At 38.5% G+C, this 18,227-nt stretch overlaps 2 protein-coding genes and 1 non-coding gene across 3 annotated transcripts; 1 reads left to right on the top strand and 2 right to left on the bottom strand.

Annotated features, from left to right (window-relative positions):
- The first annotated feature begins 7,197 nt into the window (after positions 1–7,197).
- LOC143553865 (protein SRG1-like) lies at positions 7,198–8,924 on the top strand. The gene is made up of 2 exons (XM_077043765.1): positions 7,198–7,763; positions 8,334–8,924. Exons 1-2 carry the CDS (start codon positions 7,225–7,227, stop codon positions 8,845–8,847), a joined length of 1,053 nt encoding a protein of 350 aa, XP_076899880.1. The 5' UTR covers positions 7,198–7,224; the 3' UTR covers positions 8,848–8,924.
- Positions 8,925–12,411: 3,487 nt separating this feature from the next.
- On the bottom strand, positions 12,412–12,484 carry TRNAE-CUC (transfer RNA glutamic acid (anticodon CUC)). Its single transcript has one exon. It is a non-coding gene; the product is annotated as a tRNA-Glu (tRNA).
- Positions 12,485–13,272: 788 nt separating this feature from the next.
- On the bottom strand, positions 13,273–16,832 carry LOC143553867 (INCREASED PETAL GROWTH ANISOTROPY 1-like protein 1). Its single transcript, XM_077043767.1, has 5 exons — positions 16,241–16,832; positions 15,340–15,656; positions 15,147–15,258; positions 13,510–13,641; positions 13,273–13,404 (listed from the first exon to the last, which is right to left on the bottom strand). The coding sequence occupies exons 1-5, from the start codon at positions 16,766–16,768 to the stop codon at positions 13,327–13,329; spliced, it is 1,167 nt and encodes a 388-aa protein (XP_076899882.1). The 5' UTR covers positions 16,769–16,832; the 3' UTR covers positions 13,273–13,326.
- Positions 16,833–18,227: the final 1,395 nt, after the last annotated feature.

Raw genomic sequence — 18,227 nt, forward strand, 5'->3', positions numbered from 1 at the left:
TTTGAGAAATTACCAGTTGTAGTTTGAGGTTTTGAGGGACTACTACCACCTGCTACGAAACATACGTCACCATCCATATTGAGAATCACATGACCATCTGGAGTGGAGTTTGGTTCCCCCTTTGAGTAATAGGCAGTGGATTCTGATTTTGAACTTGAGTTTGGAGTGACTTTAGCGCCACACATTCCCGGAACCTGAACCTGATCAGTAGGTGTCTCCTTTCGAGCCATGTTAAGTTCAAAATTACGTAACTTATTTACCACCGTCTCCAAGTCAATCTTCTCAAAATCTTTATCTTCTCTCATCAGAACTGTGTACATCTCCCATGGCCAAAGGCTCCAATAATCCGACAGCGTCAAAACGCTGATCAGAGCAAATCCTGTGACTTCCACGGAACGAAAGGCCACACCACGGAGGAATGTATATCCTTGAAGGATGTCGTTGAAACATTCGTCAGAGATGGGAAACTCACACACCTAGTGGCGTAATGGGTGCTGAGCAGGCTAACGCGTGTAGAACCCCAGTTGGGGAAACAACTACAACACGCGGGTAAAACTCTGCAACTTCAATGTCGGAGACTACATATTGCGAAACAACGAGGTTTCGAACCAAGAGCGCCCAGGAAAGCTGGCCCCGATATGGGAGGGGCCATACATTATTAAAGTTCTGGGAAAGGGCGCATACCGGCTCGAAAGGCTCGATGGCACCCCCATCCCAAGAACATGGAATGGAGCTCAATTACGCAGATGTTACATGTAGATCAATTCCAAACTTGTAAAGAAAAGGCCTAGAGCCACTTCTAATGGAAATGATTCTCCTTATCACATTGACGCTGATAGCCTTACCTTTATACTTATGATCTGACCACACTGATATGCCGGTATTCACCGCATAAATAAGTGAGGGAGGAAGTAAGTCGTTGTGTGTGGAAAGCGGCACAACCCGCATAAACACAAAAACGGTAAAAATTTCTAAGGAAAAGATGAGGAAAACCTTCACGCAGGTCGGATATAGGTGAAGTTTGGTCATCCTACTAAGTGAAAGTGACGGTCCTACCCGCACAATCATGATAGAGGAAACAGAACATTAACCTATTATCTGACACGCGTCGAAAAGTTAACTTATTCAAAACACTTAGAAAATTGCTAAGTTAAACTAAAATATGCATGAGCAAATCATATAATGTTTATAAGGCAAGGCAATTGCTAAGTTAAACTAAAATATGCATGAGCAAATCATATAACGTTTATAAAGCAAGCCATTAAGTGAAAGTGACGGTCTTACCCGCACAATCATTTATATTCACATTAATAGCTGTTCAAACATTACAAAATGGCTAGGTATCTACCCGCCTACAAAAAGTACAAATATATCCTAACGGCTGGGAGGAACCTCAAGATTCAGGCTTCGGGACCACTCCCTCCAAACCCACTTGAACCCGCACCATCAGTTGGCTGCGGCTGTTCAAGGAAAGATTTGAGAACAGCTAGCCCGTCATCAGCAGCAGCAACTTCATTAACCTTCTCCAAAACCGGATGAGAGAAAGCAGCGTACTGGTTCACAGCTTGGTCATAGGCAGCTTCAGTATCAACATCGTGTAGAGGAAATTTGGAAGGCGGGATGCCTTTCTCTGCAAATCCTAGACCAAGCAAGAAACCAGCTTTCTCCCCATCCTCATGAGAAGCGTTGAGGGCTGCACTCATGGCATCATCATAGGATGTGTTCGCGAAAATCCGATGCACAACCTACAAAAAAATATATATAAAATAATTTTCTAAGTATAGAAAGCAAAAAGCGAAGAATAATTGAGCTGTGCGTACCTGCGGCAACGCTTCTCGCAGAAGCCAATCCTTATGGGACAGAGCCTCCTGAAGGGTAGCTTGAGCTTGATCGCGTGCGCGTTCGGCTTCATTCTTATTAAGGTTGGCAAGCAACACCTCTTTGGCAGTAGCTTCCTCAACGCCTTTAAGCTTGCGCTCAGTGCGATCAAGCACACCCCTCTGATCCAAGAGCTCCTGTAGCTTCTTGGCATCCTCCAAAGCCAAAGCCTCATGAGCCTGCTGAAGCTTCTCCAGTTTGGCTTTCAGTTCTTCATTCTCAGCGCGCAGAGGCTCAGCAACAGCTTCAGCTTTGGTGGCCCTTTCAGTTGTATTACGCGCAGTTTCCTTAGCCAACTAGCTTGGGTAGCCTTGGAACGGGCCTCATGCCTAGCTTGAATTTCGGCCTCAAGATCCTTGAAGGCCTTCTCTTTCTCCGCAGCGGTGGCGGCAAGCTTCTTGTTCTCCTCCCGCAGCGATCGCACCTGAGCCCCCTCCAAGCTACGCGCAGTCTTTAACTTGTCGTTTTCATGACAAAGTAACTCGACACGCGGCTGCATCCGGGCGAGAAGGATTCGGAGCTCAGTGGACAAGCGGCCTTCCTGGTAGCTAACCATCGCCTCCCCCAATGCACCACTTGGAGCGGCATGGCGCGCCCAGTCGACGCAGTCTGCGGCAGTCCGGAGAGTTGTTCATCGGCGGATATTCCACCTTGGTGCATAAACCTCATTGGAATCCGAAACTGCGAAAACAAAAAACAGTTAGGAAAAAATGACAAGAATGGATAACAGGCCAAAGTAACCCCACGCACCTGTAGGGTCGATAACAGGCCGATAGCCGCTAAACCCATCACCCGAACCTAAAGGATATCCATCCAAGAGGTCAAGGAGATGGGAAGGAGGCAAAGATTGGACCCCCTCATCAACAGAGGTAAGTCTAGAGGCCCCAACTCCAAACATACCTGAAAAACCGGCCAAGGACGAGGTAGTCGCTGACGCCGAATGTGACACTGCAGAAGCCATTGAGGTAGAGACCATCGGAGATGAACTCATTTGAGATGAACTCATAACCGTGGTAGCCGCCGCAGATGAGCTCGCGGAAAAAGTCACCGCCGGTCCGGTGAATGATGTAGTAAAGATGGCACTGACGGCCGGCGGAGAAGTTGAACTGCTCAACGCAGCAACGAAACTGGACGCCATCGTCGGCACGGCAGCCATGACAGATGACGTCATAACCGGAACAGTTGCTTCAACAGTATAAGCAACTGAACCAATACCAGAAACAGGCGCAGCCGCCTGGGTCATCGCCTCGGATAGGTTGACCAAACCTATCGTCGTGGGTCCTGAACCACTTCCTCCCGCACCACTCTCTTCAAAAACAGAGAAGTCCACTCCTGCATAAAGAAAAACCAAAGATAAAAAACAAAGGCGGAAGGAAATACGGAAAAGGTACACAAAGTATACTTACTGGTTTTCTTGATCTTGAAAGCCCTAACAGGCGGAGATGGACCCGATGAAACTGGCATCTTCACGCCAGTTATCTTCGCAACGCTTGGTGGCTCGGAAGTGACAGCCGTTGTCTCAACCTCTGAGACAATGGTCTCGTCACCACCAAGGTTCCCCGCCGCCTCCTCACTTTCAGTCTCGGAATCAGACTGATTCCCCAGGTCAACGAAGGTAGCAACCTTCGTTTTGCCCTTCACGCCAGCCGCCTTCTTTTTCGTCACAATAAAAGGCTCATCTGCGGATCCCTCATCAGAAGATGACAATATCAGAGGAATTCCAGCAGAATTGTGAGCATGAAGAGGACGAGGATTAAAGAACTCCTTACCTGGCCGAGTGGCGCTTAAAATCTCGTGGCCTGGCAGGTAGACCTCTACGAATCTATCCGCAGTCTTCTCCAGAATGGGCAACTCGTTCTCATCAAGATCACGAGTACCCAATCGCGCGGGACCACCAGTCTCCCGCGAGTGCAAGAGCGACTGTAAGTCGTTCCCCTCTGAAACAAAAAAGATAACAATTTTAGAAGGAAATCCTAAACCAACACAAAAGACGGAGCATACCATAAGGAATATAGTTCAAACCGTATTCAAGAACGATGGGTGTTTGCAGCGTCCCAGACCCGGCATCCTTCCACACGCGGCTCATACCAAGCATGACCATCCCAGACTCCACGAAGCGATAAACAGGAGTCCGAATCTGGGAAATCTTGGTAAACCATTCCGTCTCCTGGTAATTGGAGGCCGGAAGGTTAGGAAGTGCCCTCCCATTCTTGAACGTCATCGCAAGGGGGACGACACGAGCGGAAATGTAGAAAAATTCCCGCTTCCAAGACCGAAGACTACGCTCAGTAGCGCAGATCTTCAAACCCTTGATCCGAGTGACAAGGGTATACCAACCCTGGATGCACCTCCAGGTATAGAAGGTCATCAGGCGGTCGACTCGGGGCTCGATATCCAAAACACGGCACACCCATTCGAAATGGCGAACTTTAGCAATTGCCATTGGGTGCACCTCTGTTAAATGAACACCGTGTTTCTCCAAAACATGGTATACGAACTTCGTCAATGGGAATCTTAGATTCTCATATATAAAGAACGACGCGTAAACCCCTATCTTGCCCTTAGGGGCGTCGTATACCGTCTGGTTGGCCTTCGGGAACTCCGGCTCATAAGGCTCCAGCATGAACTTCTTGACGATGTAATGGTATACATCGACAGAAATAGTACACTGACACTCGCCGGCAGTACTCCTATCGTCCTTATCGGACTCTTTGACGTTGACCTCTGGGTCATGAGGAGAAGAAGAAGACATTTTTTAAGGATGAAAGAAAGCGGTTTCCGGAGAATGCTCGCCGGAAAAGATGAGTATTTGCCGGAAATCGCTTAAAAGAAAACGGAGAGTGAAGTGAAGGTAAGGGATGAAATACACCCTCTCCCCCTTATATACTCATCGCAATAAATGTGATGAATTTAATGCAGATGAGAGAGAAGGCGCAGGAGCAATGACACGGCGACACGTGTGGATAAAGCAAGCTGGCAACAGGTGTCAAAAAGGCGCGTGCCGTAAAACTCGCGCCCACGCGCCTGAAAAAGCGTTTCGATTGACCACATGCTGTCACGTCGTCATAACTCCCTGCGCGTCCTAAAACCGTCAGAAGACGCCAACGTCCTTTCAACCGTTTGGACTGTCCTTATCCTTTCACCAACTCTCCGAATTTCAAAAAGATTCAAAAATAAGAGGGAATATACCCCCCTTACCTTGGAAAGCAAGAAACCATAAGACAAGTGCGGGTACAGTGTCAAGGCGAAACCCTTCACATACTTAGCATTTGCAGGGAATTGAAGCCAAGAAGATACCTTGGAAAACAAGAAACCATAAGACAAGTGCGGGTACAGTGTCAAGGCGAAACCCTTCACATACTTAGCACTTGCAGGGAATTGAACCCAAGATGGATCTTATGGGTCATGCTTGCGGAAAGGGAAATAACACCCCCGCATGGCGGGAACGTTGAGAACTAGATTGTTTGAAGCTTCAAGGTGGAATTGGTTGTTTAACATAACTTATCACTATGTCTAAAACTACCAATACCCCGTGGAGAATCTACACAAGTGAAACTCAACGCTCCCGACTTGCGGAGAGGTTACGCACCTACCCGCATCATACCCAAAGATCAGGCAGAAAAAGTCGGGAATTTTCTGCAAGTGACATTAGGAAAACTGCGGGAAGAATCACCACGGAGAACCTTAAAAAACGAAAACCCCTTTAAAACCCCTTGCTTAAAGTCCAAAAGTTCACCTCACTTATTAACAATTCATGAGAAGAACAATGGACTGGGGGGACTTGAAGATGTAGGTCCCCGCAAAGCCCAGTTGGACCCGCAAGACTCACCTTAAAGAGGTACGTCTGCGCAAAGACCAACTGGATCCGCAGGACCCACCATGCTCAGAGAGATGAAGACCTTACTCGCAGTAAGCCAGCTGTTCCCGCAGGAAAGCCTCCCTTGGTACAGTGCCCTGCCTGTTCCCGCAGCTATGGGTACAAGCCAAGAAGGAAGGCTACCGGCACTAACAGTAAGGCTACACGCATAAGGTACTAACTCTTATACTTAAGTAATGTCACCTGAAGAAGGAATGAGCAGGGCGGGAATATTCCCGCCCAAAAGAGCCAGTCCGTACGCTTCTAGAAGATCTTTTGTACTATACCTACCAAGATATGGACAAATAGACAAGATCTGACGAAAGCGACCCATGAACCAATCACAGGGTGACAGCTCACCGACAATAGTACGAGGAGGAACACGCTCCAGTACAAAATGTCACTATCAGCCGCTGCCTACCCACCAACTCCCATCGTGGCACGAACGTAGCCCATAGTTGGTGGAAAAGGATTATTATATACAGCTGACCGTACCTGCTTGGAAACCTACCTTCGGCTATAAATACTCCAACACCTTGGAACGGTATAATCATCTGATCTTATCTTATCTTCTCTCTAGCTATTTCTCTCTATATACACTTATATTCAGAGCAATCTAGTCTGATTCTCACGCCGGAGGGTGGTCACAAGGAGGAACCCCCCCCCCCCTTCTCAGTGACGAGCTCACGGTGTCTGTTTTGCAGGTTGAGAAGAATAACCATCTTTGCCGGACCTAACCCTCGTGGGAAACATCTACTTAACCCTAAGATTATCCTTAATCTGCCGGGGTCATTTAGTGTTTCTTCAGTGATGAATTCAGAGCTGTCGATCAACGACTTCCATTGTTTAGAAACGGATCTGAAACGAATTCGAGATTTTACACAAAGGAGACGATTGACGATTTCCTCTTGGATTTCAAAGGGAATGTTGTCGGACATTTTTGCTTTGATTTTGATTTTGATTTTGATTTTGATTTTGGGGTTTCAAAGGGAATTGTTCCGGTTCTACGATTAGAAATTTGGACCGCTGAACATGGGAAATACAATTGGGCTACTGGGCTTCAGATGTTACGGGTTATGAATCATCAATGATGGATTGGCCCGGTTATAAGATAACGCAGTTTAGAAATTGTTTAACTTAGGAGTACACTAGGTTAACATATATATGGAGGAACAACCGATGATTTGTGGGTAGGGTTATAGAGACCGGTTTGGGTTGGATCGGACCACACAGATGGGTTCAACAACTAGACTTAACGAGGTTAGTGGAGTCGGGTTTAATTGCAAGTGAAATGAAACCACAAGGTCGAAAATCACAAATTTAAAACTATTGAACTAAAACCGCATATTTGGATAAACCACATAGACGAAAACCACAGTTCACTCGATAACAAACCACAATGATCATTCGTGCGTCACTAATGGGTCCATTCGGATGCCATGACAAATTCATATAATGCATCCCACTAAAACACCTATCCAATATCAATCATGTCTACCAATGAAGCTTACTTTCATGAAGCCACTTTCATAGACCAAAACGGTCAACTCAAAACCACAAAGATTCCAGTGGTTCAAGAACTAGCACGTACCAACCACTTCCCCAAGAGGTTCATAGCCTCACCACCACCGGACCACCACCCTACATCCACCACCACACTCCAAGTAACCCCACCGGTGATTGACATATCAAAGCTACAAAGTAACGGCAGCCGGACGGCAGAGCTGCAGAGGCTGACAGAGGTTGCAAAAGAGTGGGGTGTGTTTTTGATAAAGAATCATGGGGTGGATGATACAGTGTTGGATGAAGTTAAGGATGTTGTAAAAGGTTTCTTTGGGTTGAGTTATGAGGAGAAAAGAGCTAACGTTGGATCGTATAAGAGTGTGGATAATATGGGATATGGTAAGAACTTTGTCAAGTCTGAAGATCAGCCGTTGGATTGGATTGATCGGTTGACTATGAAAGCAGCTCTTGTTGATGAGTTAACTAATGGGATCTCTGTTTGGCCTAAAAAACCAAGAAATTTCAGGTTAAATTATAACTGATTATTAGTTTATTTAAAGGCATTTATGACTCAGTTAAATAGTTAATTGGGTTGGCTTGGACTTAAACCGAACCAAAAACTGGAATTCGGGTTTTCAAGTTTTTGAAAACTATTAGGTGTTGGTTTTTTCGGTTTTCACAATAAGATTTTCTTTTGTTAATTAATGATTAATTGATTATTTCACGTTTGAACATAAATTTATTGGGTTACACCATTTATTAATCTTATATTATAAACTACTTAAAATCAAATTTTATTTCTCTTTTGGTTTTTCGTGTTCCAATCGGCCTAGGTCGAGACTTTTTTTAGCTTAACCAAACCAAAAAACATTTTAATTATTAAAAGACATAAACCAAACTGTTGATTTTTTATTCGGTGAGGTAATCTTAGTTCAGTTAAGTCGGAAATTCCTGTTAAAGTTAAATATATTGGTTTCATGAACATCCCTAGCTAGTTACATTTGTTTGTTTTTTTGTTTGTTAGTTTGTCTGTGTTGACATAATTTTATATTAAAATGGTACAAACATGTATGTATGTAATGAAAGTGTTAAACAGGCAAGCTATAGAAAAATACGTGGAAGAATCAAGAAAGGTGCTTGATGATTTGCTTCAAGATCTTGCAGAATCTATATCACTGGATCGCAATGCTTTCTTGCAACACTTTGAGCCCGAACAAAGTGAGATCAAGGTTAGAGTGAACTACTATCCACCATGTCCCAGACCAGATCTTGCAATAGGATTAATGCCCCACTCGGATTCAAGTGGGCTTACCCTCTTGCTTGAGTTTGGGGCCACGGGAGCCCTACAAGTGAATAAGGGCTCGGGTTGGGTCACCCTCGAGTGGCCTAACGATAATAGTTTGATGGTGAATATTGGTGATTTGGTGGAGATTATGAGTAATGGAGTGTTGAAGAGCATGTGGCATCAAGTGAGGACACAACACGATGTGGAGCGGTTTTCACTTGTGTATTTCTATAACCCGCCTCCCCAGTGCGCAATCAGACCGGTGGTAGGAGGTACTTTAATAGAGGAGATGTATAAGAAAGTGGTTGTGGAAGACTGTGTCTAACTATTACATAATTAGCCCAGCAACTAGCAAGGTGGCCATAATGTATGCAAAGGTTAAATGATGAAGAAAAAAACACATTTTATGCACTTCTAGTACTATGAGTTTTAATACTTTAACCTCGTCTATACAATTTAGGGATGTCAATACTTAATAGTAGAGATAGGATGAGTATCGTTAATCTCAGTCTCATTCCAAATTATCAGAAGGGGTCTCATACCCAATTATAAAAACATGTATCTTATTAGATTACAAAACATGTCTTGTGTCCATAACTCAATACCCGTCGGGTATTCGGGTATACCCGCAAATATCAAATATACAAGTTTATGATCTTTTGTTAGGGGTGTTCAAAATTTGATTCGAATTCGAAAAATTCGAAATTCGAATCGATTCGAATTCGAATATGAAGATTCGAATTCGATTTCAAAATATTCGTATTCGATTCGATTCGTATTCGAGTATAGTAATCGAATATGAATCGAATACGAATTCATTATTTTTTATTCGATTCGATTCGAAATTCGAATTATATAATTTATTAATATATATACTTAATTTATTAATTTTGTTCAAATCCCTAAATAATAAAGGTCCAAAACATAATAATTAATCCCAATAACCCATACTGATATTTCTTAATTTTGTCAATACTTAATTTTGAACTTATTATCATGAGGTATTGTAGCTACTTGAAACTTATATTTTTGTGTTTTACATTGATGATTATGGTTTTTTGAAGTTTTGACATAGGTGAACTTGAATCAATTCGAATTTATTCGAATTCGATTCGAATTCGAGTTTCAAATACGAATAGAATCGAATTTCGAATATGGAATATAATACGAATATGAATACGAATATGAATACGAATCGAATAATTCAACTTTTAAACGAATACGAATCGAATACGAATACCAGAAAAAAAAAAATTATTCGAATTATTCGATTCTATTAACTTGAAAATTCGTTATTCGATTCGATGAACACCCCTATCTTTTGTGTTAAAAATTACTTGTTAGAGTATACATTACCCGAAACAACTCTTATACTCAACTCAATAACCGATTTAAAATATTAAACCCTCAACTACACTTATCTCGTAATGCTATAATTTTTTGAATTTCAAGTTTCTATAAACTTTAACACACTATGTGTTTTATGTTTTTAAATTACATAATATATTGATGTATTCGAGTAAACAGGTTTTAGAATTCAATTAAAATTAATTAACAAATACACACTAAAACACATTTACTATTGCGAAAATTTCTAAAATAGCCCATTTAGATAATGTGTTTCCAAAATCATCCCCACTAATTCAAGTTTCCAACTTTGTCCCTTTGGTATCTCGTCGCCGACGACATGATAGCGAACACCGACGATGCGATACTGAAACAAATAGGATAACGACACGTGGCCGGAATCTGTGTTGACGATGCGTTATGTTGCTAACGTAGGGTAGCGGCGATGCGTTATGTTGCTAGCGTAGGGTAGCGGCGATGCGTTCAGGGGCGGACCTACATAGTAGCCGTCGGGGTCCCGGGACACCAATGTTTTTTAAAATTTATTTAGAAGCGATATAGAAAATTTTTGAAGGACCCCATATAAATTAACACTTGGACCCCATATCAATATTACCATTCTAGTCTGGTGGAAACCCCCTTCCAATACCACACGAATGACCCGAGTTCGAGCCTTGCTCTTTCCCGTTTTTTTATGTATTTCGTTTTTTAAAAATTTACTTTATATTAGTTTTAATTTTGACTTTTGGCCCATGGGTTTTAACATATCCCAACCCAACTCATCAGACGTAACACCCTCCACACACATCTCAACCCCACTGCTTATCCCTAACTCACGCCTCTCTCAGTTTTTCCGGCCAGCCTCCGCCCATCTTCGCCCATATCCGCCAGCCTCCGCCTCACTCCAGCCACCGTTCACCCCTCTTTGGTCTTATAAGTCTTTGTTTCCTCTTATTTTGTCTCAAACTAAAGGTAATTTTAGGGCTAATTAGTTGATTGATTTTATATATAATTATACATTTATACTCATGTTGGTTATTGTATGTTGTATATTGTTGTTAGATTGTGACTTAGTTTTCTTAAAAACTTGAACTTTAGGGTTAATTATGCAAGAATCATTGAAAAGAAAGTTTGAGCCCTCGTCTTCTTCAAGTAATACATCTAAGAAAATTGATTTGGAAGACCTTCCATCAGATTACGTTCATGTTTTTCGGGTATGAATTAAAAGTGTATGTTTCATCTAGTTTCTAATTTAGATTCTTTCTACTTACTCGTTTCCAATGACACCATAGTTCCGTGTTTTATTATGTTCCTCGCCTCGACCCGACCCGAATAACGACCGACCCGAAAAATTTTGTAAACCGAAAAATTGGGACCCCATCGACAAAAAATCCTGGGTCCGCCACTGGATGCGTTATGTTGCTAACGTAGGGTAGCGGCGATGCGTTATGTTGTTAACGTAGGGTAGCAGCGATGCGTTAGTTGATAACGCATCGCTGCTACCCTATGTTAGCAACATAAACGCATCGTCAACCCTATGTTATGTTAACACATCGTCGGTGTTCGCTAACATGTCGCCGGCGACGAGATACGTTTATGTTGCTAACATAGGGTAGCAACGATGTGTTATCAGCTAACGCATCGTGGAACCCCTGCTTTAAACATTAACGCATCGCTACTACCCTATGTTAGCAACATAACGCATTGTCAACCCTATGTTATGTTAACACATCGTCGGTGTTCGCTAATATGTCGCCGGCGACGAGATACCAAAGGGACAAAATTGGAAACTTGAATTTTGAGTAACAAACTTGGAACCACATTCTATAAATTGGCTATTTTGAGAATTTTCCCATAACCAAGACTAACCGTCGTCTCTAGCAGGGGACTGAATTTTTATTTTTTTTAAATTATATACATAAAGAAAAATTATGTACGTTTATATAAGGTAATAAGGGTATGTGTTAATATAAAGAACCTAAAATTTATCCAAAAGGCCCAATATAAACATATAATGGATTTCAGTCTTCTAAGTTCTAATACATTTGTGATAAATTAAGCCCGATAAACTGAGCCTAAGTCCTATCAGTTCTAATTAATTGACAAATAATCTAGATTCTAGGCCATCCATTTGCAACATTCACAATGGTAATAAGACTCACTTCTCATACTTTTATTGAGTGCTTGAAATTTCGGAGACGGTTTGCCTGGGACGTGTCAAAATCTTCCTTGTGCCTTACAAATCTGGCTTATAAGCCAAATTCTTGTTGCAGTTAAAATTAAAAGGTTAATAGTTTTTTTTAATGAAGTATGTCGATGCTAAAAACTCCAAATACATATCCAAACAATTATAGTAATTATCTTATGACATGTCTTTACCATTTTAGCATTTTTGTGTCTAAAGAACTGGTATTGATTTTGTTAATAATATATTACAAACAATTAACGAGGGAAATTTAATTTAAGAAACAATATTATCATGTGGAACGTTTTTGTTAGTTAAAGGCCATTTTTTGGAAAAACCGAAAAAGCCAAAGAAACATTCCGTTGCCGGGACTTGAACCCGGGTCTTTCGGGTGAGAGCCGAATATCCTGACCAACTAGACTACAACGGATTTGTGTTTAGCTTTAGCATGAAATTGTTAAAACTAAAACTTCTCTAGAAACCAGACTAGGATTAATAATGGTAAAATCAGGCATTAGTTGGTAGTTCAAGAGGTCTACTAACAAAACTAATATATATGCGGTACGTTTTGCTAACAATATTCCGTGTACATGATATTAAATCAATCAAAAAATCAGGCGAGTTGTAGCATCACGATAAAACATATACGCACGTAAAACTTTCATGAACACAATCATCATGCAGCAATTATAAATGTGTCGATGAATAATTCAATTCAATGTTTTATTATGTTATATTATGTTTGGTTGTAATCTGGTTCCATGGGTGTGTAGATTACGTTTTAATTGAGTTAGATTTTTGGTATTTTAGAGTTTGTATTTCTAAACAAACTAAAATGTGCATTGAAACAATCTTAAAACTAATCACTTACCAAAATGGAAGAACACAGAGATTGGGAATAAAGAATAACGTGTTGATTTAGGGCACTAGGGCCTAGGGGCGTCTCGAGTACTCCTCCATGACGGTAAGCTATATATACCGAGAGCGGGTACATCGCTGCCACCATTGCAGGCACCCGCTGAAATTTAAGATTTTGAATAATATTTTATGAAGTAGTTAAAATATTTAGAAGCTTTTGAAATTTATTTATTTTTAACTTAAGTTTGATATATAAAATATAATGTTCAAACTATAAAAGGAGTTATCTAAAAAAAGGCAAAAACATATTTATAAATAATTCTATGTATAGATCACAAGAAGTGACGTTGACGATATATATAATGTCACCTTTTCCATACAGTTAAATTAAAACAATACGTAATTAATCCATTTTTAACCGCAATGACTGCTTCCAATCTCCTTTAGTTCTTCAAAAGCATGCATTGTCTCCGTGTCAAACCCTCCTGCAAACTACAAGTTGAACCTCTTTTGTTATTAAAATGTAGTGTTTAGCTAGACTATATGCATTATGATCATGAAAGCAAATTACATAATTGCACTCTAATTCTTAATTACCTGATGCACTCGAAAAGCAAACCGAACGCCTTGAAGTAACAAATCCCCGTCTCGTGAAGCTTCGTTACACTCGAGTTCTTTTGCTATCATTTGCATACATTCTCGTGCTAGTGTCAGAGAACTTAGTTTAATCTGTATTTGGCAAATCCAACAACTTAATACCACTCCATCTCATTCCCTAAATTAAGAGAGACTCAACTCATATTATCTTTATTTAGAAACTCGCTATTTATTCTCTATTTTACAAACCCAGTGGGAGGAGAAAATAAAATAAGGGAAGACTAATAAAAAGATATTATTTAGGTAAACAAAAATAGATATGGGAAAATGAGTTCTAGAAGACTTTTAAATAATGAACAAAATTAATATGAATTTAGCTAATTCATAAAGTAATAACTTAAACGTTAGTGCTCTTAGCGAATTGGTGAAAAAAAAAGTGCTTAGATTCCTTTTGGTGAAATAGATCGAAGCTGACATAGTTAAGTATTGGTGGTGTTTTAGTTTGTAATGTTTGCTTTTATTTGAGGTGTTTTTCTTTTTGTAAGTTTTGGTGGAAATTTTATGTAGTGGTGCTGGCCCAGTTTCCTGCTGGGTTGGGCTTGTGCATAAAATTCACTTGTTGGTTGTTAAAAAACAAAAATGAAAAAAGAAATAAGAGAGAGGTGTCATGTTAAGGAAAAAGAAAATAACCAAATTAAATATTAACTACGTATAATGATTGACACTGTTTTTTATTTCAGTAGACAAGCACCTACGTACTGCATTTCATATCTTAAGTTTTCAAGTATTAAATAATTTTTAATATTTTAAAAATTAAATTTTAATACCTTTAAGTTTTTAAATACTTAATGAGAATAACTTTCTAAATATTCTTAAAAGTGTTTTAAGTTTCTATATATTTTATTAATAATTAATATTTTTATAGTTTCTAAATACTTTAGAAAATTTATGTTATAACATTTTAAGTTTTTCAATATTTAAAAAGAAATGAAGTTTTGATATATTTAAACTTTTTTAACTAAGTTTTTAAATTTTAGTCACGTTGCTAAATATTTTTTGAAAATCAAGTTTTAATTATTTTAAGTTTTTATTTTCTTTAAATTATTCACTATTAATTTTAAGTTTTTATTTAGAAATTAAGTTTTAATAATATTAAATTTTTAAATATTTTCTATAAATAATTAATTTAAAATTTTATTTATTTATTAATTGACATAAGAAATTACATAATCATGTGTTGACGTGGCATATGATGTTTTGTTTTTCAAAATATATATATATATTTGGCGCAAAACTAAAATACATCTGTAGTGATGTGGTACTGGACTTGATTTTTTATTTTGTAATCACATATCATAGTTAAATTATATAATTTACATTTTCATACCAAAAAAACAAAAGTGTTCAACGATTACTATTTGTAAGTTAAAATAACCTAGTGATTCTTAGTAAGAAAAATCCAATATACAAAATGTAGTTTTTAATTAGCTTAATTTACAATCAAGATTTGTGGTTAACTAATGCGCCTTTTTTTTCTTTGTATATTGTTAACCAAGTTTTATAAAACCCTTTGCTTGCTAATAAAGGAAACAAATTATTAATTGATGAATTTGCACCCACACCCACACCCACTATACCTTTCCAACGACTCCTGTATCCATCAACCATTGCCATGGAATTTGTAGCTCTTTGTACCTCTTACTTGTTGCTTCTCTCGTTCTTTCCAGTCCACTAATACTTGACTCTAATCTGAATCATATATTACCAAAAAACATATATAACTAATTAATCCAATTATATGAATATTAACTTTGGTCTAATCATATTTACCTGTCTTGAAGGGCTTGCATCTTCCTTAATGATTGAATCAAAGGCTGTTTCAACCCATTTTTGAAGCCTAAAACTTCGGATTCAAGATTCTTTAAATCTCGGTAACTAAAAGCAGCCTCACGCAATGCATCTGCTTTTCGTTCTGGCCATTGTGGGAAGTGCTTTAGCACCGCCCGTTCGTCCACTAGACATGATAGTTCACCATCAACCCACTTCACAAACGGCTCAACATCCGAAATCTTAGTAAACGCTGCACTTTGTACCTCCCTTATCAAAAAGTTTAATAGGGGACCATATTTCTCCACATCTGATTTTATCTGTCACAATAATTTTAAATATCATGATATAGTTATTAATGTTTCATCATTATCTTACACACAAACTTTTATATAATCTGATATCAATTATTTAATACTACACCTTTTCCAGTTTATTTAATTAAACATTCTAAGTTATAAAATTTTTGAACTTAAAGTTACACTTATTGTGCATATAATTTTTTTGTTACATGTTATTATTGTTCAACTTTATAATTAATATTATTGAAGTCACTACTAGAAAAAGAAATGTTTTTCTACAACTGATTTTGCAGAAAATTTGTTGGAAAATCCAATTTTCAACAGTTTTCCAACAAAAAGTTACGTTGGAAAAACATATGCTTAAAAAATCGTTTTCAATCGTTTTCCAACAACTTTTCTTACAAAATTGCTACAAAAACATGTGGTTGTAAATTGCCAATAATTTTCCTAAAAAACTTTTTTGATTTAACATAATGTTTATTAGATAATATTGTAGGAAAGTTGGAGCTTATTTTTTTATTTTTTTTTTGTTGTAACTATTTGTCGTAAGAAATTTTTATGGGAAAATAATTTGTTTTCTAGTAGCGAGTGTGAGAGCTTACAGAACTAAGATAAGTCGACCGATTCTCAATTTCTCCAATCATATCTCGAGAATAAGCAGGCAGGACGAAACAAGTGACCCCGTTTTTATTCTCTTTCTGCGTATCTCTTTTCATAAGCGATCTATAGAACTCCATAACAGCTGGAACCCGCCGAACCGTCTTTGATCCAACCGGTGTCATTGGAATAGGCGGTGGTGGCGGCGGTGGAGCTGTTACCCGTCTTTGCAGCAGCTGCGGTGGCGAAGGTGGTGGTGGTTTTGGTAGACTCGCATTTTGTGTCTCCGGTACGTCTATTTGAATTAGCTTCGGTTTTTGCGGTGGTTCGTCTATAACTTTACCTGAATCCATCGAGTTTTGTAGCTTCTTCCATAATAATGATTTCCTTTCGAGATCATGTGCTTTTACTGTGGTGATTTGTGTCTTAAGACGACTTATTTCTTGTTTTAGTTCGTGGTTTTCTTTCTGTAACGAGCCGATCTCGAGTAACGCAGCTTCGAGTTCTTTTTTAATGTCCTCACCGGACGGCATTTTCTGGTGAGTGTGTAAATACGGTGAAGGATTTGATTAATGGTTGGGATCTCAAATCTTACCAAAGTGTTGATGTTTGCTTGTGATATAAGGTACGAGGGTTTTCACCAACACCTATAGGCTATAATAGGTTGTATTTGACTGATTTAACCCTAGGATGTCTTGGAATGTCGGGAGTGAGACATGGGTCTTCTAGTAATTCCGCATTTCTACCTGTTGACTGTTTATCTTTTGAATGATCCCTTTATTTATATTATGCAAATCACCTTTAAGTATCAAAACTTATACAAATAGTTTTTGTTTCACGTTTAGGGGATTACTTATTTTCATCAACTTATAAACTTTTTGAAAAACAATAAAGTGTTTATGATTGCTTATATTGAGAGAAAAAAAGTTTCATAAGTTATACATTTATAACTTATTAACTTAATGAAAAGTAATAAAGAGGCAAAATAAGGAATTCCAAACACCCTTACACACTAAAAAAAAGATATGACACCTCGTATAATCCATATATACCTTCTTTTCAGTTTATTCTTTTATTTACCGATTTACCTACGATAGTAATATAATTTTTATAAACAATCAACACTCTTAATTTTGAAAGAAGTACTAACAAAATTCCTCTTTTCAAGACTTAAACTCATGATCTTTCTCATAGAGGATAAAACGTTTAAAAAAATCCATAGCCACCCCACCAAAATAGTGACAGATAATTACCATGGTAACTAAAGGTGATTACATTAAGTATATTATTTTCTTTTAACTATTAATATGTTCAAATTTAAAAATCTAATTTTACTTTCATCATTTTAATACTATATATGAAATGAAAGAAAAAGTCTTGAAAATATCTATAATATTCTTTCACTTCTTGTGAAGCAATAACCAATAAAGTGAAAAGGTGGAAACAAATTTATAAGTGATTACGACGGTTTATTAGAAAAAGGAGCCGACCTCGATTCATAGATCTTAACCAACCCCTAAATAAAACTCTAAGCAAATAATATTGTAATTTGAATTTAAAATTGTTTATTAAACATTAGATGTTGAAGATAATTTTTCAAAGGGTAACACCGGTGTTCGCTTATAACACGAAATAGTTCGCTTACACAAAACATGCATGACCATTGAAAAAAATACGACGAAAATTCTATATGACTGGTGCGGAAATTATAGTATTCATTAATAGAGTTAAGGGTCGTCCTTGTAGATGACTGATACGTCTCTACAGACCGAGGGCCATTGATATATAACAAATTAGCTAGTAGTGAAGAACCAAAAAACAATATTGAGTTATGATGACGGGCCGCATGCCATGTCACCTTAACCGCTTTGCTCACATCTATGATGTGTGTGTGATCAATAGATTTCTCTCAAAATTTACAGGTTCAAAAAAGATATGATGTTTTGATCCATAGATTTGTCTCTCAGTTCAATATCAATGCTCGTTATCTTA

The sequence above is a fragment of the Bidens hawaiensis genome, unplaced genomic scaffold (genome assembly GCF_021521415.1).
Source record: "Bidens hawaiensis isolate Kalapana, Puna unplaced genomic scaffold, B.hawaiensis_p1.1 tig00017405_1, whole genome shotgun sequence".
NCBI lineage: Eukaryota > Viridiplantae > Streptophyta > Magnoliopsida > Asterales > Asteraceae > Bidens > Bidens hawaiensis.